The 23947-nt window shown below is 41.0% G+C and overlaps 2 protein-coding genes across 2 annotated transcripts in view; one reads left to right on the top strand and one right to left on the bottom strand.

Annotated features, from left to right (window-relative positions):
• Window positions 1-21863, bottom strand: part of LOC146672412 (uncharacterized) — an 85110-nt gene extending 63247 nt beyond the window's left edge. The window contains exons 1-2 of the mRNA XM_085402570.1: window positions 21797-21863; window positions 14409-14738 (exon numbers count right to left, since the gene is read on the bottom strand). Of these exons, the coding sequence (XP_085258696.1) occupies window positions 14409-14738; window positions 21797-21863 (397 nt within the window). The remainder of the gene's footprint in view (window positions 1-14408; window positions 14739-21796) is intronic.
• A 254-nt stretch (window positions 21864-22117) lies between these two features.
• LOC146672411 (uncharacterized) lies at window positions 22118-22841 on the top strand. The gene is made up of 3 exons (XM_085402219.1): window positions 22118-22325; window positions 22412-22529; window positions 22661-22841. The coding sequence occupies exons 1-3, from the start codon at window positions 22218-22220 to the stop codon at window positions 22801-22803; spliced, it is 369 nt and encodes a 122-aa protein (XP_085258345.1). The 5' UTR covers window positions 22118-22217; the 3' UTR covers window positions 22804-22841.
• The last annotated feature ends 1106 nt before the right edge of the window (window positions 22842-23947 follow it).

The raw sequence follows: 23947 nt of genomic DNA, 5'->3' as shown, positions 1-23947 counted from the left end.
ATTTAGAGTAAACTTTTGTTTTAGATAAATATTGAAATATATTCTGAATTAGTTAAATGTCAGAATAAAAAGAGGGAGCTGTCTTTTTTAATCACTTTCATCAAATGTAGGAGTACATGTACACTAATTTTATTGTTAATTAATAAGAAACTCCAGACGATTCCATTCTGAGCTGAAGAAGCTTCTGATAGGTTAGTAGAGTCCATGTGAGTAAATTGGTGGCACAGCTGTGGATGCATATAAGGCAAAACACAGAGTCTGTTTCTCTGACATGGGAAAATCAAGAGATGTCAACCAAAACACCAGGAAAAGAATCGTGGAGCTCCATAAGTGTGGCTCAATTTTGAATACAATTTGGTGGCATTTGCAATTAAGAAATACAGATAGTTTCTCTCTTTACTCTTAAAGTTAACAAATATGCCTTTTATATTTATCAATCTAAAAAAATAACATTTAGTCTGATTTGATCTTACAATTAAAAAAGTGTTTTGATCTGAAGATTTTGTAAATATCTGTATATTTGATGATTGTCAGCACAAAGAGGGAGAGAGAGGAACAGAGAGGGAGAGAGAGAGAGAGGAGCAGAGGGGGAGAGAGAGGAACAGAGGGGGAGATGGAGAATGAGGACAGAACAGAGACGAACAAGAGCAGGTGAGACACACATATTAGTCAAATGGTTGTTTACCCAAAGTATCACCGTATCATAGGTCCTCATGTATCTCGTACCTAGTGTTTCTTTTTAGGTTTGTTATTTTTCAAATTCTATTTTTATTAAGTTATGCAGGCTTGTTTGCACAACAAGGCTAAATAATTATGTAAACTTTTCTCAATCTAATACTTTGGTAGAATTAAAAAATAAGTGTAGTGCAGGTCTATGATGATTTTTAGTGCTACTATCATCTAGTTCTGATTCTGGTTCTGTCTTGGTTAAATCCTAAGTAGTCCTGATTTTGAACTGTTGTAGTCCTGTTTTAATTCTGGATCAGTTCTGGGTCTGGTTGAATTGGGGTTTAGTCCTCGTGTCTCGATACAGGCCCGACTTTGTTCTGCCTTGCTGCTTAATTAAAAAACTAGTTTAAGGTGTCCTGCATATGTGATATATATTTTTCCCTATATGAAGTCATTCTTTTTTGAACAAAACTCAAAACAGAGCCTATTAATCTTTCAGTCATTTCTAACCCCCCCCCCCCCCAAAAAAAAAAAAAAAAAAAAAATCCAACATGCATACTACCCTTTAGGGCTAAGCCCCGGGTGTTTTCAAATGTCTGGCTCCGCCTCTCCGAGGAACCATCATGGAAGGACAGGCCCCTGCACGGTATGTACCACCGGCAGATAGAGGAGGTGGCTGATATCCAGAAATCCTACCAGTGGCTGGACAAAGCTGGACTGAAAGACAGCACAGAGGGACTAATCATGGCAGCACAAGAACAAGCTCTGAGTACAAGATCCATAGAGGCTATCACACCAGGCAAGACCCCAGGTGCAGGCTGTGTAAAGATGCTCCAGAGACAATCCAGCACATAACAGCAGGGTGCAAGATGCTAGCAGGCAGGGCATACATGGAACGCCATAACCAAGTGGCCGGCATAGTGTACAGGAACATCTGTGCCGAGTATAACCTGGAAGTCCCGAGGTCAAAATGGGAGATGCCCCCAAGGGTGGTGGAGAATGACCGAGCTAAGATCCTGTGGGACTTCCAGATACAGATGAACAAAATGGTGGTGGCTAACCAACCGGACATAGTGGTGGTAGACAAACAGAAGAAGACGGCCGTAGTGATCGATGTAGCGGTTCCCAATGACAGCAACATCAGAAAGAAGGAACACGAGAAGCTGGAGAAATACCAAGGGCTCAGAGAAGAGCTCGAGAGGATGTGGAGGGTGAAGGTAACGGTGGTCCCCGTGGTAATCGGAGCACTAGGTGCGGTGACTCCCAAGCTAGGCGAGTGGCTCCAGCAGATCCTGGGAATAACATCGGAGATCTCTGTCCAGAAGAGCACAGTCCTGGGAACAGCTAAGATACTGCGCAGGACCCTCAAGCTCCCAGGCCTCTGGTAGAGGACCCGAAGGATAAACCGCACGCAGGGGCGTGCTGGGTGTTATATGTATGTATATATATATATATATCAGTGGAGGCTTTAAAACCAAGTTAACGCAGAAAGTACAAACATCACTAGTGTCACATATCTTTGCCGACATGTGGCCAACAGTAATGTTTTAATGTTCTTTGTTATTAAACATTCGCACATAAATAAGTGACATCATATTCAGTACTTACTTTTAACAGTTCACTCTCTTCTGCCGTATTTTGCGGCAAAAATATCCATTGTGGATATATGGGAACATGAAGCATGCACCGGACCACGCTTGATATTTGGGGAAATCGACGGCGCATTTGGAGTATGCATTTGAAGTACACTTTGAATTGGGACAGCCGTCGTCGCGTGGCGGTGACATAATCGCACTTAAAATGCGTACTTCAAGCGTGCAGACCCTGAATTGGGACACAGCCCCTGAATTGGGACACAGCCAACATGTCCTGAACATGAGCTGAATATGAGCCACATTTACATTTTGCTGCCATCTACTGGTAAAATTGGTAGCACAGCAGCTGCTTTATAAATGTCAACAGTTTAACCTCTTTAACATCACCACTGCTGTCAGTATAAAATGCAGTGATTAGCTGATCCTTTCTAGAATCCCTGTTCTTCCACTTATCCAATCACAGTCACTGAGGGGCTGCAGTCTACTCCCAGGGGCGGAGTAAACCCTGGACAGGTCACAAAATAAATACCCATAAGGAAGTCTAGAAAAATAGAACATCCATCCATCCATCCATCCATCTTCATCCGCTTTATCCGAGGCCGGGTCGCGGGTGCAGCAGCCTAAGCAAAGAGGCCCAGACCTCCCTCTCCCCAGCCACCTCCTCCAGCTTATCCAGGGGAATACCAAGGCGTTCCAAGGCCAGCCGAGAGATATAATCTCTCCAGCATGTCCTGGGTCTGCCCCGGGGCCTCCTCCCGATGGGACATGCCTGGAACACCTCACCCAGGAGGCGCCCAGGGGGCATCCTTGTCAGATGCCCGAACCACCTCAGCTGGCTCCTTTCGATGTGGAGCAGCAGCTGCTCTACTCTGAGCCCCTCCTGGATGGCCGAACTTCTCACCCTATCTCTAAGGGAGAGGCCAGCCACCCTTCGGAGGAAGCTCATTTCTGCCGCTTGTACCCGCGATCTCGTTCTTTCGGTCACTACCCACAGCTCGTGGCCATAGGTGAGGGTAGGGACGTAGATCGACCGGTAAATTGAGAGCTTCGCTTTTACACTCAGCTCCCTCTTCACCACGACGGACCGGTGCAGCGTCCGCATTACTGCAGCTGCAGCCCCAATCCGTCTGTCGATCTCCGGCTCCCTTCTCCCATCACTCGCGAACAAGACCCCGAGATACTTGAACTCCTCCACTTGGGGCAGGAACTCATCCCCGACCCGGAGTGGGCACTCCACCCTTTTCCGGCTGAGAACCATGGCCTCAGATTTGGAGGTGCTGATCCTCATTCCCGCTGCTTCACACTCGGCTGCGAGCCGTTCCAGTGCGAGCTGGAGGCCCTCACCCGATGAAGCCAACAGAACCACATCATCTGCAAAAATCAGAGATGAGATTCTGAGGCCACCAAAGCGAAAGCCCTCCGCCACTTGGCTGCGCCTAGAAATCCTGTCCATAAAAATTATGAACAGAAAATAGAACATTATTAGTTATTTCACAGGCTTATTGTATAAATTTTACTGCAAACCCTTTTAATAATAACATTGTATAAAGCTTTGGTGATCCTCAGTTCTTGTCCCATTTATTATATATATATTTATTATATAGGAATTTTTTAGCTGGATGTTTGCATGAATAGGATTAAGGCTTCAGTGGCCACTGTGTGTGTTTTTAATCACTACAGAAATGAAATCCCATAATTTTACTTGCTAAAAATGAAGCACAGAGAGAACATGCAAAATCCACACAGATGGTAGATTTAAACTCAGGGCCTGTGAGGCAACAGTGCTAACCACTGCTCCACTAGGCTGGCCTATGAATATGATTACATTCTTTATGATTATTATGTTGTACCTTAACTTCTGATGTACCTTAGCACCAAACAGGTTAAAAGCAGCGTCAGGCTGTAAGCAGGTGAGTCTCATGGTCAAGGCCATGAATACTTGTGTAAATGTTATATTTTTGTCTTTTATTCTCCTCCCAAAGGTAGAGGGATAATCAGTTAGCAGTTCCACAGTTAAAGATGTCATGTTTAGATTTTGTGTGATGTGTATATATATATATGTATATAATTTCAGCCAATTCTGCTCCAATCATAAGGGTAAAGATAATAAAATAGGCCATTTAATATGCAGTGGTCATAGGCCATAGGTCAAGGGTTAGCATAATGTAATAACATCATAAAACAGCATGTTTTAGTTTAATTATTTCCCTTCAGAGGGAGTTGTGCTCTGAGTGCTGTTGTTAATATTATTATTTCACGTGTAGTTCAAATGTTTGGTGTACTTTGACCCTTCTCAGATTTACTAACCAAACAAAAATAAAACAGTCAAACTAACACTATTTTAGTTTTTACTAAATCACATGACATAGCTCTGGAGAAATCATCAAGCTCCAGCAGATCAGCCAACTTGTCTTACCAATAGTACATTTATCGTTAGAGGTTGTTTTGAACCAGCCTGAGTGACAGAGAGCCCTGTTACACCTGAAACATGAGCTCTTTTTATTTGAGCAACTCCCACTAATGCAGCCACTAATTCCGGTTCTGCTAAAGGTTGTGGGTCTTAAAAAATACACTACACAGGGTGAAATTTCCACCCCAAACATTTGGTTACGAGTCAGATTTGTTCCCTCTTCAAACCGCATTGTAGTTCCGATGGAAACAAAACATCTCCTCGACATCTCAGTCTTTTTATATAATCTAGGACCAAGCAGCCAAGAAAATGCAGGCACAGGTGTAATCGTAAAAAAATGAGTTTTATTATGCCTCAATACGCTGTTTTTAAAACTAAGTGGGCCCATAAAAGAGGTCAAATAAACAGAATTCTAATAAAAAATCCTTAACAAAATGACCTGCCCAAATGAGAGGCAGCTCCACTTGGCTCAGATCACAGAAACTCAATGGGAGGCAGAGCCTTCAGTTTTCAGGCCCCTCTTATATGGAACCAGCTTCCAGTTTGGATTCGGGAGACAGACACTATCTCTACTTTTAAGATTAGGTTTAAAACTTTCCTTTTTCCTAAAGCATATAGTTAGGGCTGGAATAGGTGACCCTGAGTCCTCCCTTAGTTATGCTGCAATAGGTGTAGGCTGCTGGGGATTCCCATGATGCATTGAGTTATTCTTCTTCAGTCGCTATGTGTTAATAGACCTCTCTTCACTAAATCATACTTGTTATTAATTTCTGGATCTTTCCATGTCTTTTATCCTGTCTTCCTTCTCTTACCCAGCAGATGGCCGTACCTCCCTGAGTCTTGTTCTGCTGAAGGTTTATTCCTATTAAAAGGGTTTGTTTGGTTTTTCTTTATTATTGTAAGGTCCACCTTAAAACCACATTGACAATAGCTAAACATAAGAAAGCCCATCCCCCCCTGCATGGTCACAATATGGTCCAGTCCACTTAAACCAGCTCCATTCTAGCCTCTTCTTTTACTCCAACCAGGAAGGACCGAAGCAGCACTCAAGTAACTCAGACAGAATAAAGTAATTATAACAGCATATACCCAAAGTACCATGACAAACACTATGAACCAAATTTGATGAATCATTTGAAATGTGGCATACTGCTGTCAACTATAAAAACAAATTAACCAAGTTAAACCGTTGTGCTAGATCACATCAATGACAAATTAACTTAATGTAGAAGGAAAATAGAAACCAGAGTATTTGAATTGTGTGGTTGCATGTAGCCATCACACACACAAACAGGCTAAGACAGGTTTTCACTTTGCCTCAGTGACAGTCTGGAATCTGTTTAATCATGCAGCAGGATCACACACACATTTATGTGCCACATTTATGTCTTCATCTGTTTCAGATCAGATTAAAGCTGCATGCTGCAAAAAAAAAAAAAAAAAAAAGCTAACATGGTGCAAAACCCCCACTGCAGCTGTTGGGACGGGTCATACAAAAAGTGAAGTGATCAAAGAAAACTGTTCAAAGCAGTACAATGGATAGCACGTGTGCAGTCTCTGGAGAACAAGCTGTGCGAGCTTCGGGCACGGATCTCATTCCAGCGAGAGATGCGGGACTGCTGCGTGATCTGCCTCACAGAAACCTGGCTATCGGACAAGGTACCGGACTCCGCAATACAACTACCGGGGTTCTCCGTGCATCGCGTGGACAGGTCACAGGATCTTACTGGGAAATGCAGAGGCGGTGGTGTGTGTTTCATGATCAACAACAGCTGGTGTGATTATGCGAACGTGCACCCGGTCAAATCCTTCTGCTCACCGGACCTGGAGTACCTGATGATTAAGTGCCGGCCATTCTGGCTACCGAGGGAATTTACAGCAGTGATTATTACGGCTGTTTACATTCCCCCACAAGCCGACACTGACCGAGCACTCAGGGAACTGTACAGCGCGATCAGCAGCGAGGAAACCACACACCCAGAGGCGGCGTTTATCACAGCCGGAGACTTTAATAAGGGAAACCTAAAGAAAGTCTCACCCAAACTCCACCAACACATCCACTTTAACACTCGTGGAGATCGGCTACTCGACCACTGCTACACCTCTTTCCGGGATGCGTACAAAGCCCTCCCCCGCGCCCCATTCGGCCAATCAGATCACCGCTCCATCCTGCTCCTGCCCGCCTACAGGCAGAAGCTGAAACAGGAAGCTCCAACCCGGAGGGCGGTGCACTGTTGGACGGACCAATCGGAGTCTGCGCTGCGGGACTGTTTTGATCACGCGGACTGGGAAATGTTTCACGTGGCTGCTAAGGACATTGATGAGTACACAGACTCAGTCTGTGGATTTATCAGGAAATGCGTGGAAGATGTCGTCCCATCCAGAACAGTTAAATCCTTCCCAAATCAAAAACCCTGGATTAACAGAGATGTTCGTGCAGCACTGGCGGCACGGAGCACCGCCTTTGCCTCCGCGAACACATCGGACTACAAACACGCACATTACCAACTCCGGAAGACGATCAAAGCAGCCAAACCTGAGTACAGGGACAGGGTGGAGCAACAGTTTGACAACCCTCGGAGTATGTGGCAGGGACTAAACACGATCGCAGACTTTAGAGGGAAACCCAGCACACCGCAGACCACGGCCTCTCTGTGTGAGGATCTAAACGTATTCTACGCTAGATTCGACACAGCGAACACCATGAGACCGGACAGTGTGCGCACCGCGGATGACGTCAGTGCGCACACTGTGTCTGAGGAGGATGTGCGGAGGTGCTTCAGGAAGGTGAACGCACGCAAAGCTACTGGTCCGGACGGGATTCCCGGCCGCGTCCTCAAGTCATGCGCGGCTCAGCTGGCTGGAGTGTTCACGCACATCTTCAACCTTTCCCTCTCTCTGTCTGTAGTCCCAGCCTGCTTCAAAATGGCCACCATCGTCCCTGTACCCAAATCCTCCACCATCTCCTCATTGAACGACTGGCGACCTGTAGCCCTGACCCCCATCGTAAGCAAATGCTTCGAGAAGCTGGTCAGGGACTTCATCTGCTCTGCACTACCCGACTCACTGGACCCTCTACAGTTCGCATACTGCCACAACAGGTCCACTGATGATGCCATAGCCCTGACACTACATACTGCCCTGTCACACCTGGAGAAGAGAGACACGTATGTGAGAATGCTGTTTGTAGATTACAGCTCAGCATTCAATACCATCGTTCCCTCGAAGCTGGACAGGAAACTGCAGGATCTAGGACTGAGCAGCTCCCTCTGCAGCTGGATCCTTAGCTTCCTGTCTGACAGACGCCAAGTGGTCAGACTGGGCAGCATCACCTCATCCCCCATCACACTGAACACTGGTGCTCCACAGGGGTGTGTACTGAGCCCTCTCCTATACTCACTCTACACCTACGACTGCACAGCCACTAACAACTCCAACATCATTGTGAAGTTTGCGGACGACACTACAGTGGTGGGTCTTATCACCAATGGTGATGACACGGCTTACAGGGAGGAGGTCAGCGCCCTGACCCACTGGTGTCAAGACAACCATCTCACCCTCAACGTCGCAAAGACAAAGGAGTTGATAGTGGACTTCCGGAGGTGCAGAGAAGTACACACCCCCATCACCATCAACGGCGCTGCTGTGGAGAGAGTGAGCAGCTTCCGGTTCCTTGGTGTACATCTGGCTGAGGATCTTACATGGTCAGTACACACAAACAAAACAGTGAAGAAGGCGCAGCAGCGCCTCTTCTTTCTCAGGAGACTGAAAAGATTCGGCATGAGCCCCCGCATTCTCAGGACCTTCTATCACTGTGCCATTGAGAGCATCCTCACTGGATGCATCACCACCTGGTATGGCAACAGCACCGCCTACAACTGCAAAGCTCTCCAGCGAGTAGTGCGGTGCTCTGAACTGATAATTGGAGGTGAGCTTCCCTCCCTCCAAGACATCTACAGGAAGCGCTGCCTGAGGAAAGCGGGGAGGATCATCAAGGACTCCAGTCACCCCAGCCATAAACTGTTCAGACTGCTTCCATCAGGAAGGAGGTTCTGCAGCATCCGGTCCCGTACCAGCAGACTGAGAGACAGCTTCTTCCATCAGGCCATCAGACTGCTGAACACGTCATAGACACCTCAGCTTCACTACTGGAACTTCAACATTATGCACTCCATACTGTACAGTAATGCCACTGTTTTGCACATATTCAACTCTGTATATTTTTATATATTTTATTTATTGTTTACTCTATTTAATTTGTAAAATATGTGTACACACACACACACACACAGAGGAAAACATTTAGTATACACATCCAGAAATGCATATACTATTATATATTGTACATATATTTATTAGTTTCAGATTAGCCATTCTTGTATTTGCTTGTTTACATTATTGTATTTTGCACAACTCTGTTGCTTGTGAAGCTCGCACACAAGAATTTCACTCACATGTGCTGTACCAATGTACCTGCACATGTGATGTGACAATAAAAGTGATTTGATTTGATATTGAGATTGACGGCTACCACGTGGTAGTGATGTAGAAAATGGAAAGGCAACCAAAACAAACAGGCAGATGAATGATTACAAATGTCTGTTATTGAACTCAAACATTAGCTTCATAACAATCAGAATGAAAATGCTAAAATATAGACAGAACTTCAGAACTTGAGCAGTGTTTTCCTCCACTCTGTGTTTCTGCACATCTCACAATGCTAAGATGTCCTAATGAAATTCATTAAAAACATAACATACATTTTTAAACCAAGAAAGGAAGGAGTTACATCATCCTATTTGTGCTTTAAGGGGACAGAATATAAATTCTCAACAATTCTCTAAACCACCACAAGATGGCGCTCCAACACAAGGAATGAAATCATTCCTGCTCAGGCAGGTCAGCAGTCACATGTACTACACATCTAATTAACTTCTGCGCACCAGAAACATAGTTTCACAACTCTTCCATTTTACACAGTCACACAATATAATGTTCGAAAACACATCAGACATTTAAGGAAACAAACAAACCCTGAACAAGATTAACAAATATCAAATTATGAGCCAATTTTAGTGATAATTACTAATTAGCAAGTTAACTAAAGTGTCAAAATAGAGATCCACTTAGTTCACAACAGCGCTCTGCTTTGGAGTCAGACAGTCTGTATGACTGAGCAAGGGCTGCTGGGTAATGAAGTCCCAATAACATAATCTGGACTTTTTATGCAACAAATCTGAGTGAGGCTTTTGCCTCGAATTCCAACTTCATACCAAACCAAATGCATAGAGAAAGTAGAAACAGTGTATCGTCAGTGTCGAGGATGGAGATCAACCAGGATGGCTGTGAAACATCTGCTGACATCTTGTTGAATTTAATGGTGGAAATCCACAAACAGCAGCAGGTCATGTGATCACATCATGTACATTAAAAAAACATAGTGAAGCTCACATTAGAAATTATTATGAGTTGTGATTTGTTTCCCTGCTGAATCACTAAAGAGATTTTAGGGTTCCACATCTGCTGAATCCCAAATTTAAACCTTGACTGTTCTAATTTTACTGTTTAGGTTTGGAGGTGAAGTCACCCTCTGCCCTCTGTAAGCAACAGTAAATACTTATTTTCTTTTACTGCATGTCTCCTACATAACACACTAGCCCCATTTTTTAAAATTATAGTTCAAATTGTAATAGTATTTGTATTCTGTCGTAGTAATATTATTATATTAATATAGCAGAGGTTCAGTTCTCTTTGCGCAAAGTTATTCTAATATTTTGCATACATATTGGATTCAAAAGTTCAGAAAAAAGATACAACCACACACATTTTGAGGGCAGATCTCATCACCCATGTTTGGTTGACAAATCTGGCCAAACTGAAAGTGAAAATATTTTTATGATTTGTAAGGTCAAATAATGGTTTCAGTGGGTTTTATTTTTATTTTCTAAAGTCAAGTGTTTGTTTTTAAAGATAAAAGAGAAGACAAAAGTGTAAATGAAGATGATAATAGGCTAGATTTGTGATTGTGTGCCTCTAAAAATCTGGTTAGTCTGTGAAACAAAGCATTGGAAAAATAATAAAGTTGTTTTCTACTACAAATGTTGCTGAAGCTTCGACCTCTTCTGAGCGATAACTCAAAGATTTCTAAGCAGCTTTTGAGGTTAAATTTTTTTTTTTTATTCATTAATTCTTTTATGTCATGTGTCCCCAAGAAGGATTTAAGACAGAGAAAAAATTAACAGATCAATATCATAAAACACTCATTTAAAATAAAATTTACTATTAGATGACAAATATTTAAAGCCTTAGTGGATAATAATCAGAAGCTGAGTCGTGTTAAGCCAGTTTTGAAGTGTGTATTTGCTCTTAGGTTGAGGTCTGGTGAGGGGCTGGGGTTGATGTAGTACCTGTACTGGCCACCAGGCGGCACAGACATTAAAGTGGACAGCCCGTTTACAGAAGTCACAGGTGAGCAGGTAAGAGGAAGGACAGCTAGAAGGAAGTGAGTTTTTCCACTGTCTCAGCTGTTGGTCACGTCATGTTTTCTACTCTCTGTTTTTACAAACATGACTTTTGCCCCAAGACTTTTGTAGATGTTTTAAATCTAAATGAAAGTGAAATTTGAAGCACAAGGACCAGTTAGACTCAAATATACCTGAGAAATATTAAATGTTTGTCTTGTATTAATGAAATCACAAAGCTGCAGGTTTGTGCCTCCTGATGAAATATATTTCTAGAGAAAATCAAACAATAAATCAAACAGGACTTCAAATATTATGACACAGCAGTCTGGAAAATTCCTGTCTCACCTTATCAGCACCTTTTGTCTGAATGAAATTACTGTTTTTAGTTTCCTTTTAAAACATTTACAGAGGAATGAACTGAAAATGTAGCTTAGTGATGGTATACTGTTGGTGTATGTCGAGGTTGTATTGAATCAGACTTCATGTTTGGGCTCAAAGACCTGTTAAACCTGCTGCCTGGGCTCTTTTCATTTAAGCACCTCCCACAAACACAGCCACTGTTCTCAGCACTGCTGAAGCTGCCGGGCTCTAAAAAAGTCCCGCCCTCTGTGTAGAAGGAAGTCATCACAACATTTGGTTATTCAGACTTTATTCTGACTGAAACAAGGCTGCAGGCTCCGAACTCTGTTTCACAGGGACAGGCTCAGACAGTTTCACTTTAACTCAGTCACAGTGTTACATCTGTTTGTACATGCAGTGGGTTCATTCACACGCCCACATCAGTGTTTTATTTTCTTTGGACTGATTCCAGATCAGATTAAATCTGCATCGACTGGCTCAACCGGTCAGAGGTTGAGCCAAGAAATACTTTTTAAAAATCTAATATTAAAACATTTTAAGCCTATATATATATAAAAAAAAAAAAAAAAGCCATGGTAAAAACTTGGAAAAAAAGTTTAAGCCCATTTTTCAAACCCATCCGATGGTTCTCAGGCTGGATAATTGGCTCTCCTACCATAGAGTGTAGCCTAACCTATCTAGCACGTGTGTGTGTGTGTAATAAGAGAATATATCATTCTCACCTGTACAGTAGCTGAGTGATACATGTTTATGTGTTACAAACTTTTAAGAAAATCACGACATAATCTGTAACAATTCAAATACATTATTAAATTTTTTTATAAAATCTAATAAAATATTTTATAAACAACAGATAATGATTTAAACTGACAATTATTGTTAAAATTAGGCAGTTTGTTGGTATGGTGAGCAGGAACATCAGAGATCAAATAATTATGCAAAACAATGCAAAGTTTCATTTTGTCTTGTTTCCTGTGTCTCTCCTCTGTCAGTCTGAATGCTGAACTTACTGATAATAACCTGGAACAGCAGCAGGACTCACAGTTCAGTTATGAACCCACTGAACACAAATCATTGGATTATTTGGAAGAAGTCGCCCTCTACGATTTCTGTCGAACACAAAACCAGCAACAAAAACAACAAGAAGCATGGCAGAAACTGACAGACCAATTATAAGTCCACAATTCTGACCTCCGTCATTCTTCTCATCCTCCTTCCCTCCACTTTGTCCTCCTGACTGACCTGCAGGTGAGAAACAGGTGTGAGGTGTCAGCTGTCAGGTAGGTGATGAGTGAAGAACAGAACAGAATCCATTTCCTCTTCAAACTGCTGTCAGACATTATCTGCTGCACTCTGATGTCATTTTCTGGATGCAGTTCTGTTCTTTGCTGAGACTGAGGTTGATGAAGCAGTTCCTTCTCAAGTGTCAAAGTGACATCAGGGATCCTTGTGGAGTGTTGGTGACAGCTGTCTGTTTTCATATCATTTTTGTCTCCATCTTCATCAGCAGGAGATTCACAATTCAGCCACAGAACATTTGTCTCTGTGGTTCAGTGCCATGTGAGTCCTAACATTGTTCTTTATATCTTATGTTGATCAAAACACCAACAACTGCAACAAAAACAAAAACTGACATTACTATCTGAGTCCACTGTTGGACCAACATCAGTCACTCTGAATGTTGAACTGGCTTTTCATGAATCTGAAACAAGCAGCAGGACTCACGGTTCAGTTTGGAAGCCACTGATGGAATTTCAAAGCCCCTGATCCACAGGGGGCCGGTAATCTGGATTTTGTCTACGTCTATATGTTCTGTAGATAAAAACAGCACCAACACCAACAACAAGCACAGCAGGAACTGACAGACCAACTATCAGTCCAACAGAACCACTCTCCTTTACTCCAGCCTCCTTCCCTCCAGCCTCCTTCCCTCCATCTCCACTTTGTCCTCCTGGTTGACCTGCAGGTGAGAAACAGGTGTGAGGTGTCAGCTGTCAGGTAGGTGATGAGTGAAGATCAGAACAGAATCCATTTCCTCTTCAAACTGCTGTCAGACATTATCTACTGCACTCTGATCACATCACTCAGACCAGCTGCTTTCTACAAAGTCTCATCAACAACATCTTTAGAAACAAACATCAACAACCAGGAAGCAGCTTCACCTCTGATCACACACACACACACACACACACACACTGATTAAGAAAGTAAATTTTTTTCATCTCTATGGCGCATTATTTAAAACTACTTCAGCTTAAATGACAGCAGATCTACACTAAAGTCTTTTGTGTCCCATAAACAGAAAAGCATCTTGGAATATTTTCCATGTTTGTGTTTCTCTAAACTGATTCAACATTTTTACTGCAATTAAATTAATAATTTCAGCAAACACAGGGTTAAGAAAACAAAATACACTATAATATAATATCTGGTAAGAGCAGGGAGACACGGAGGCCATTTGCGTGAAAAGGGATCATCTCTGAATCAAGGAGGGGGCCTAAGGGTACATCTTTCACCATGCTCTGATTGCAGCCATTCCCTAACTCTCTGTGAATGGTACTCATGCTCTTTGTTCAGTGGTCTTTGCTCAACAACCTTGATCAATGAGTTTGGTCAGTGGTTGTTCATCGATGGTCATGACAGTTTGCATATTAACGATCAAGGAACTAACCTTACAACCTATTGTTCATTCAGTTGTGCTAGTTTCAGTCATTATGCAATGTACTGTTAATAATATTGGGGAAACCTGCAGTCAGTTGAGACTGAAGAATTCACTTTAATGAGTTATGAAATGTTTTTCCCACTGAAAACACTACATCCAGATGAACAGAATCAGCTTTTGGGATATAATATAATACCTGTGTTATACTGACACATCAATAACCAAGAAGCAGCTGAAATTAAATTCACCTTGGACTTCCACCTTCAGGGTGACTCTGCTGAGAAGCACTGGTTTCTGTCCATTGTATCCAGCCTCACATATATATGTTCCACTGTCATTCGTGGTGACATTTTTGAGACTCACAGAAAAGTTTCCAGTCTCCTTCCATTTTGGATCTGTCATATCCACTCGATTTTTGAATAATTCATGCTGGTTGTCTTTCTGAAGTTGATCATCTATGAAGCAGATGACACATGCTGATGTCAGATTAGGTTTTTCCCACCTTATCATTATTACAGTAGCATTTGTGGAACCAGAACATTCCAGAGTGGCATCGGCTTCTTGATTGACTGTTAACTCTTTTTGGTCTGAAAAAGAAATATAGAAAAACAGGAACATTATTATTAAAAATGCATTTACATTAAAATATTTTATATTCTATTTGTTACATAAAAATTATTAATGTAATATTTCATTACTTTAGAAATATCTCATTTTAACCAGATAATGAGCGGACATGCTTTCCTGATAATCTATTAATATCCAGACTGTTTAATCTTTTTGCCATAAAAATTCAGAAAAAAACTGGAACTAAAACTCCTTAATACTAAATACTAAAAGTATTTAATTTAATTTAAATGAAATGATTTAAATGGCATGTTCACTTTACACTGAATTTATCACAGATCAGATAAGATAAAGGTTGGAAAAAAGGTTTCTGCATAAAAAATGTTTACTGGTGGTTTATTCACATCCTGTACATTAAATCATGAACTTCTTTCTGTTTAAAAGACCTGAAACTTAAATTTATATCCTGATTTATATCTCAGAAAAATGACATGTCTGTAAATAAGAGACCTGTTCTGCAGTCTGGTGGAGCCTCGCTATCTGCTTCCAAACAAGCATTTCACCTCGGAGAAAGCTATCCCAGGCGTTCCATAAGGCAACGTTTAACGTAACGCAAATGTTTAAGTTCATCTCTGTTAAACACCCGCCTCCACCAGGCAAACTTCCCCGAAACCCGCCTGCTTTCCCAGGTACGTGACTGTTGCTTTAGTGAACTCGCATTTAGCGAGTTAATGAGGCTTTGGCCAATCGCTGAAACAATATGTGCTGACTAGCTAGCATGTGTTTTCAACAAGTCCCTGGCTAAGTCCCCACATCCTTGTGTAACAGTTAAAGCACTGTATGTGTGTGTGTCTCTGTGACCCTACTTCCTGCTGGTCATAAAAGTAATATCCCCTCATCCAAGCTACACCAAATTTCTCTACACAACATACAAAACAGAGTTAACAGATTACAAGCACTGAGACCCCCACTCTGCATCCACTGGGCCATTGGCCTCTTATTGTCTTACATTTACAGATACGCATATGGAGCATCTCCTGCAAACCTACTTCTATGTTATGACAAGTATGAGCTTTTATTAAAGGTACAAGCATCAACATCCCCCAACTGTAGCTTCCTGTCTCCTTTTATGACAGTGTCAATACATTCCTTTCCCTCTACACAATTACACACACTCTCTATGGAACGCCAGGACTGCCATAATGAATTAATTAAATACACCATTAAATAATTAATTAAATGTGGCAATAATTAATTAAAATTGGAATTAATTAATTAAATAAATAGTTATGACACATGTAATTAATTAATTATTGACACATTTAATGATTTATTTATGTATTTCACATTTTAATTAATTATTGACACATTTAATTAATTATTGACACATTAAATTAATTATTTAATGATTTATTTATTTATTTCATTTTGGCAGTCCTGGCGCCTGGCTCTCATCATGAAATAATTTTATCTGTCAGCCTCACCCATCAAACTCAGGGGGCAGGGTTAACGCTGCCCATGCAGCTTCTCTAACATTTGATTGGTTGCCGTGCAAAGTAAGTCAAAACAGGTCGATCCTAGATAATCGATTGCTTGTGTAGACTTGGGGCAGCCAGGTATCCCAGAATGCAGATCAAATCACAGGCAGCAATGGTGGTGGTGTAGTTTTAAAATACCCCGTTTTTCTGTCACCAGCTACACTTTTAACAGTGTTTTAGCCGCGAATGTCGCGACGTGTGTCTGGTCAGGTTGTCAACATAGAACATGTTTGCAAAAGTGCTCAGATGTTTTCAGAGATTTCACTAGCTCTGCTAACAATTAGCATGCAGAGTGCACCCAGGGGGTTACGTTAACCGGTTTGTTTACATATTCCACTCTCCGTGTTCCACATGTTGCATTCGCAGATTCTCATTTTCACCGAACGATCGTCTCTTTCCGCCTGGTCTTGTGTCTCTGTGCTTCTGTAACATAAAGAACGAGCTGACATTTTTCTCACGAAACCAGCGATCAGCTCAACAGACCCTCAGTTTACCTGCATGCATCCTCCTCCTCATCTGTCAGCTGTTTAACACCTGCAGCTAATTCAAGAAACACGCCTAGTTACCTGGTGATAGTTACAGTTTAACTGGGCAGCCGGTGCTCGATATAAAGCAATGTCAGCGCATTTTTCTGCACAAGATAAGTAAATATAGTGTTTTCCCCGAGCGCAGAGCTGCTGGAGCTTGTTTCCTTACAGAGCACTTCATCAGCGGCTGATGTCCAATCACCGGCACACAGCTTTGAAACCTCAGCTGAGTTTTAGCTCTCAGTGGTTAAACGCTGGACTTCATTCACTCAGGTTCTGTCTGTCGGGTCACGTTTACTTCGCTGTTTTATTTACAACTGAGCAAATCGGTTTGGCTGAGGTTAAAGTTACGTTTCATAACTGCATAGTTGCAGACGTTTAATGGTTCACTGGCACATGTGTTAGACTGAACTATCATCTAAATATCATCTGTTTTTTAATAGTTATTCAACTGTATTCTAAGCACCAGCTGTCTGTTAGAATGTGATTTTTTTTCTCTCTCTGTTGGCAGAGGTATAAAAATGCGCAGGAAAATCTGACGTGCATGGCAAACTTCACCGACGATATTTAGGGAGGAATAAACACACATCAAACATAAATGAACCATTTGCCTGTCTCCATAATTGAGAGCATTTTCTCTCTCTCTCTCTCTCTCTCTCTTTTTTTTTTTTTTTTTTTTTTTGCTTTTTCGGTCATGTTATGTTTACCTGTCAAAGGCTTGTTACAAACTATGAAACACATCGTGCAGACTTCTGGATGTTAGAAGAAAACTAATACTGCTCATGAAGGAGACTAAAGGCAGGAAGGTGTCCTTTAAAACTAAACATGTTAATAGGACCTCCCTGACTGAGTCTATGTTTGATGTTTTTTATATCTAATCTTCCTTTTCAAACATTTAAACAGCAGCGAGTCTGCAGCTGAGGGAATACAAACTCAAATTGTCGGAACAAGTTTGCTCGTTTCTTGAATTCATTTGGTGATTTATTAAATGTATAACTGTTATTCTAATCTGCTGCTGAGTCTCTTACACTTTTCTTTATGCTGTATATTTTCACGTCCCTGGAATAGTTGTAAGTTAGATAGTCAGCTGGGAAACTTTGTGTTAACTCATGGAGCTGAGGATATCGTGGATATGCTGACCTCGCTGCGTGGTGTACAGAGCGAGGTCAGCATGATTAATATTCACAATAAAAATATTAGTGAAGTCTGTATGTGTTTCATAGTGTCGAACAACCTTTGTACAGTTAAAGCCAGCAGTTACTACATGACGGAAACACCAACGTTATCTCTTTTATGTGTTTATACACAGGTCACGCTGATTACTGAACAAAAACCCAAAGATCAGATGTTAAACAGATTTATTTGCTCTCTCTCCTCCTTAAACATGTTTTTAATGTTAGTTATAATTCAGAATTGGCGACTGAAATACGTAGGACACATAAGAACATCAGGAAATAAAACACCGATAAATATAACCTCAGTAAAAGAAGTCAGCGGGGGTTACTACAGCTGTGTACCGGGGCCTGCGCTTTGCCGGTGGGATTCCTTGCGAGGCGAGTGGGTCTATCCCACGCTTTGCCGTGAGACTGGGCAGACATCTACGAAATCATCGAAACACTTTTGCAAAGAGGCTGTATCTTGACAAACCGACCAGACACATGAAGATTAAACCACTACATTCTTGGCTAAAAAAATATTAAAACGGTATTTGGTGACACACAAACAGGGTTTTTCAAAGCTCAGTTCTGTTAGCTTCCACACGCCGGTTGTTGTGTGCTAGAAACAATGGCCACCAGGCCAAAGCAATGGTTTTGACTCGATCAGCGTTAACCCCGCCCCCTGAGTTTGATGGGTGAGGCTGACAGATAAAATTATTTCATGATGAGAGCCAGGCGCAAGGACTGCCAAAATGAAATAAATAAATATATCATTAAATAATTAATTAAATGTGTCAATAATTAATTAAATGTGTCAATAATTAATTAAAATTTGAAATACATAAATAATTAATAAATGTGTCAATAATTAATTACTTACATGTGTCATAACTATTTATTTAATTAATTAATTCCAATTTTAATTAATTATTGACACATTTAATTAATTATTTAATGGTGTATTTAATTAATTCATTAAGGCAGTCATGGCGTTCCATAACTCTCAAGCCTACAGCTAAGCCAAATTAAAACACACAGACAGATCCTTCCCTATTTCTCTGATCTACTGCTGGACCCTCTCATCTAAGCAAATTGAACACATCATATTCTAATAATTGTTTTCTTGTACTCACAGAGCCTACAGATATCTGAGCAGTACTGAGGAGAGCGAGCACAAGGAAAGTGGCAGGAACAGATGGCATCACCGGCCATCTGCTGCATTGCTGTGCTGACTAGCTAGCATGTGTTTTCACTTCGATTTTCAACAAGTCCCTGGCTAAGTCTGTGGTCCACATCCTTCAAGAAATCCACAATCATCCCTGCACCCAAGTACACAAAGCCCTCATGCCTGAATGACTACCGGCCAGTTGCACTGACCTCTGTGAAGGTGTTCAAGAGGCGGTTGAAGAACATCATGTCCTCCTCAATCCCAAACACCACTGATCCGCTCCAGTTTGCAGATCCACAAAGGATGCCATCGCCCATGCCCTACACACTACCCTTAGCCACATGCACAAGGGTGCAAACAGGGTAACTATGTGAGATTCCTCTTTGTTGATTACAGTCCAGTGTTTAACACAATAATGCCCAGTAGACTGCTCACAGAGCTGAGGGATCTAGGACTCAACAGGAGTCTGTGTGCATGGGTGTTGGAATTCCTCACTGGCAGAACTCAGGTGGTGAGGGTGGTTGAGGAGCGTATCAGGTCGCATTTCACTGTGTGTTGTACTTGTTTAACTATGGATGTAACAAATAAAGAATCTTGAATCTTCCAGATTCTCTCTCCCTTCTCTCCACCCTGACAGAAGGTTTTTCAGACAGGCTGAGCAATAAGGCTTAATTTTTTTAAACAAAATCTCATATTAATATCATTGACGAATATAGTTTTTACAAGGGCAGATTATATATTTATTTGCCCATGAGTGAGTTTGCTTATAGTGATGGAGCAAATAGAAGGAGTCAACAGAACAAAGAAATGGCGCAAAAAAGGTTGGGGACCGCTGATCTAAGTTACTTATATGTTATGTTTAACCCAAGTAGCGAAAGACCATGGCGGGCTTAAAAACGATGTGCCGGGAGCCCCGCCTTGACCGGCCGATCAGCTGGTGCGTAACAGGCATCTCTGACTTTTGCAAATATGTGATGTATTGATAAATCAAGCACATGTTTGAAGTTCACACAGCACCATGCTCGCCTAAAAAATATCTTAAAACTTTATCTTGTGACCTAGAAAGAACAATATTTCAAACTGGGCCACTCTGTGTTCCTCTGCCACTGCCTCATTTGAGTTTTGGATGAAATGCATTCTGGGATATTGCATTTTGTCATTTCGAGCTTATTGGAGACCAAAACAGCCAATCAGATTTTTTTTCTTAAAAAGGTCCTGTGCTTTACATAGAAGAAAGATTTTACTACATTTGTTTATTCAGAGCTGTTCTAACTGAGACAATGTTGCAGACTTTCAGGAAAAACCTGTTACTCAGTGTTTTCAGGTTTCTGTTTTAATTCTTTTTGTACATATAGTGGGTGCGTTCGCACATCTACGTTCCACATACCAGTGCTTTATTTTCTTTGGACTAATTCCAGATCAGATTAAAGCTACATCCACTGGCTTCTTTTCTTCTCCTGCTGCTCACTGTTTTTATTCCCATGACTAGTTAGGTTTAAAAAAACAAAATTAAGAAATAGAAATCGAATACAAAATGGATGTTAAATTTTTACTTGCCAAAAGAAAAGCCATTGTAAAAAGTGCATTTAAAACACAGTGAAAAGTCAAAAATGTAAGCCCCCTTTTTCAAATGTATATTTGTGACTCTTAACACAGAGTGTCGCCTCCCTAAAACACATGTTTATTAATTTATGTACAGGGAGTGCAGAATTATTAGGCAAGTTGTATTTTTGAGGAATAATGTTATTATTGAACAACAACCATGTTCTCAATGAACCCAAAAAACTCATTAATATCAAAGCTGAATGTTTTTGGAAGTAGTTTTTAGTTTGTTTTTAGTTTTAGCTATTTTAGGGGGATATCTGTGTGTGCAGGTGACTATTACTGTGCATAATTATTAGGCAACTTAACAAAAAACAAATATATACCCATTTCAATTATTTATTTTTACCAGTGAAACCAATATAACATCTCCACATTCACAAATATACATTTCTGACATGCCTTCTGACAAGGCATTGAAGTAATCTAATATTTAGAGGGAATATATTTCCCTCTCAGACGATCACATCATTAATTAAAGTCTTCATATCAATGAGACCCACATTCCGGTCTAATTAAACATTACCCTTCACCTTTTTTTTCCAATCACATCGACTGCGCCATTACACATACGGAAATATCCTCCCCTCAGCGTGTTTACTGACTTTACTGGCTTACGCTCTTTTACTTTCACACCGTGTTTAAACCGGAAAAAGAAAATATATTTACTATTAATCTAATCTACTCTGTTGCTGTTTACAAGTTTGTTACAGTTTAACGTTTACTGTTATCGGGCACAGCAGCTCCCCACCTGCTCCTCGCACAGGTGAGTCGAGGTTTGTCCCTAGCGTCACCGCTGAAGTTGAAACTGAATGTAAACTGAATAGGGCCTTAAGTTTTTGATGTGTAGTCTATTATTTAAATCCATATACCTCTCTTGTCAATTTACCTGTTCACCTACATTTCCTCTACATTGTCTCTGAAAGTAACGACCGTAAAACGAACCAGAGCGAAACGCTTTGCTCTCACGAGGAAACAAAGGGTCATACACAGTGATCTAGTATAGTTCTTCTAAAAACTTATGAAACTCCAACGATCTCTACCTGTTACCTGTAACAGATTTATTCACACGCTTACCTGTACAGCCCAGACGTCCCAGCAAACAGAAGAAGAGAAGCAGCGATATCAGTGATTTTAACTCCATTTATTTCTTTTCTGCCTCAGTTTCTTAGTTTCCTGCTCAAACTCCGTTTGTTGATACAGGACAGTAGATGTAGTTTAAAATAGTGATGGGACGTTCTGTATCGAGGCTTCGGAGCGTGTGTCGAGTAATGGAGGGGGCGTTTCCGCGAAGCGCGTATCGAGGCTTGCTTCATTTATGGGAGGAGCTGAAAATGATGACGTCCGAAGCCTCGCTGCCCGGCTGTACCACGTGACTGGTTCATGAAGTGATTCGAACTTTGCCGCGAGATATGACAGCGATATAAACCCCTCAGACTTCATTCAAAAATGTGGGTGTTTGATGGAGAGTTGCGGTTAGTGAGAGTTTGGAGACCGTATGGAGGTTTATGAGAGTGAGGAAAGTCAGGAGAGAATGGAGCCAGCTAAGAAGAGGAGGATGTCCTCCCCTGTGTGGGAACATTTTGATCTTATTCCTCCCAACAAGGTATGTAAATTTCTACAGAAGATGTATTTTCATGATACTGATGGTGCAATACAATTTATGTTGAGCTGTCTTGACTTTTGTACAAGGTGAAGTGTTTGCTATGTGCCAGGGAGCTGGGATATAACAGCAACACCTCATCCATGCTTAGGCACTACAGAGCTTTGCATGAGAATAAGGGGGACACCGATCGTGGAGCAAGACCAGGTGAGCCATCAAATGCAATGATAATATAGGATGCAGTAATGTTACTAAATGATATAACAATATTATACAACTGTTATAAGTTACGTGTGTGATATTTATATTTGTGCTTTATCTTTATTGTCTTTCCTCAGGAGAACAATCTCAAATAGATGAAGACCTGGTCAGCATGGTGATTGAGGACTCCCAGCCATTTAGCATTGTGGAGGACAAAGGATTCAAAAGATTTGTTAAATCATTAAATCCTAGCTATGTTCTCCCCACTAAAATGTCATAAAAGCAGTGAAAATTTAGTTTTTACAGAATAAAATGTGAACAGGCAGGACTGAGGCTCAAAGCCTCAGTGTGTAGCTGTCCATACCTCAACGTTACAAAAGCACAACCACTGTCCACACCCCAACCACACCTCACCTCACAGTAAATGATCATTTCCATTTCAAGCATTTCCAAATAATCATTTCCCATACTGCCAGTATAAATATACACAGTGTACTGCCATCACTACAATATACATGTTTTACACACTCCTTTTGTTGTTGACATTTACAGGCTGTGTGCAAAATGCCACACTCTTCAAATTCATGCCAGCTATTATTTTTACGTCCAGTAGGTGTCCTGCTAGAGCAAATGAAGCTTCATGAAGCTTCGCGTTGGGGTGAACCAATTGGATGAAAAGCTTCAGTGCTTCATGGGGCTTCATCTGCCCATCACTAGTTTAAAACGTGTCTGTCTACCTGAGAAAGTTTAGTCAGCGTGATAGCTTCACTCCCAGTGAGGGAAAAAACCAAAATGTATGGAGGAGTCACGTGATTTACATGAAAGCCTAACAGCGACGAATTCCCTCCACCTGTTAGTTTGGTTTAATCCTACTCAGCAAGATGACCTTGAATTAAGGTTTCTTTTTTTTTTATCCGAATCATCTTTATGGTCAATCTCAGAGCTGAATTAATGATAAATTGATGTTAAAATACTGATGAAACCTGAACGTGTTTTAGTAATGACATTGAAAAAACATTGATTCAAAGCTGTCTTTTTTATTATTAATCGATGATCTATTTATAGTCACATGTGACAACAATGATGTTTAAAAGTCATGGATTTATATCTGACAGGGAAATTAAAACTATTAAAAAAATAATCAGTTTGACTTTTCTATCACACTGCTCTCAAAGTGGTACATCCCATCTGCCCACTATTGAAAAGTCTTAGATTTATCATTGATCAGTGATGATATTTAAAAATCTTAAATGTATAGCTGACCAGGAGACAATCCTGTATTAGTTGACATCACTCCAGCAAAGAGATCTCCTCTTTGTGCACATCAGGTAAATGTTCATTTATTTTCTAATATTTGAATTGTGCCAAATGTATTTTATAATATTTAATAATATTTCACACTCAGTACAGTGATACATATTATA

Source organism: Rhamphochromis longiceps, linkage group LG3 (assembly GCF_057381845.1).
Source record: "Rhamphochromis longiceps isolate RC_006_pf linkage group LG3, R_longiceps_female_GT1.1, whole genome shotgun sequence".
NCBI lineage: Eukaryota > Metazoa > Chordata > Actinopteri > Cichliformes > Cichlidae > Rhamphochromis > Rhamphochromis longiceps.
This window is presented reverse-complemented; position numbering and strand designations above follow the sequence as displayed.

Coding starts and splice junctions, on each gene's coding strand:
- LOC146672411 (XM_085402219.1), top strand. CDS start 22,218: ATGGAGGTTTATGAGAGTGAGGAAAGTCAGGAGAGAATGGAGCCAGCT. Junction 22,326..22,411: donor ATCTTATTCCTCCCAACAAG/GTATGTAAATTT, acceptor CTTTTGTACAAG/GTGAAGTGTTTGCTATGTGC. Junction 22,530..22,660: donor CGATCGTGGAGCAAGACCAG/GTGAGCCATCAA, acceptor GTCTTTCCTCAG/GAGAACAATCTCAAATAGAT.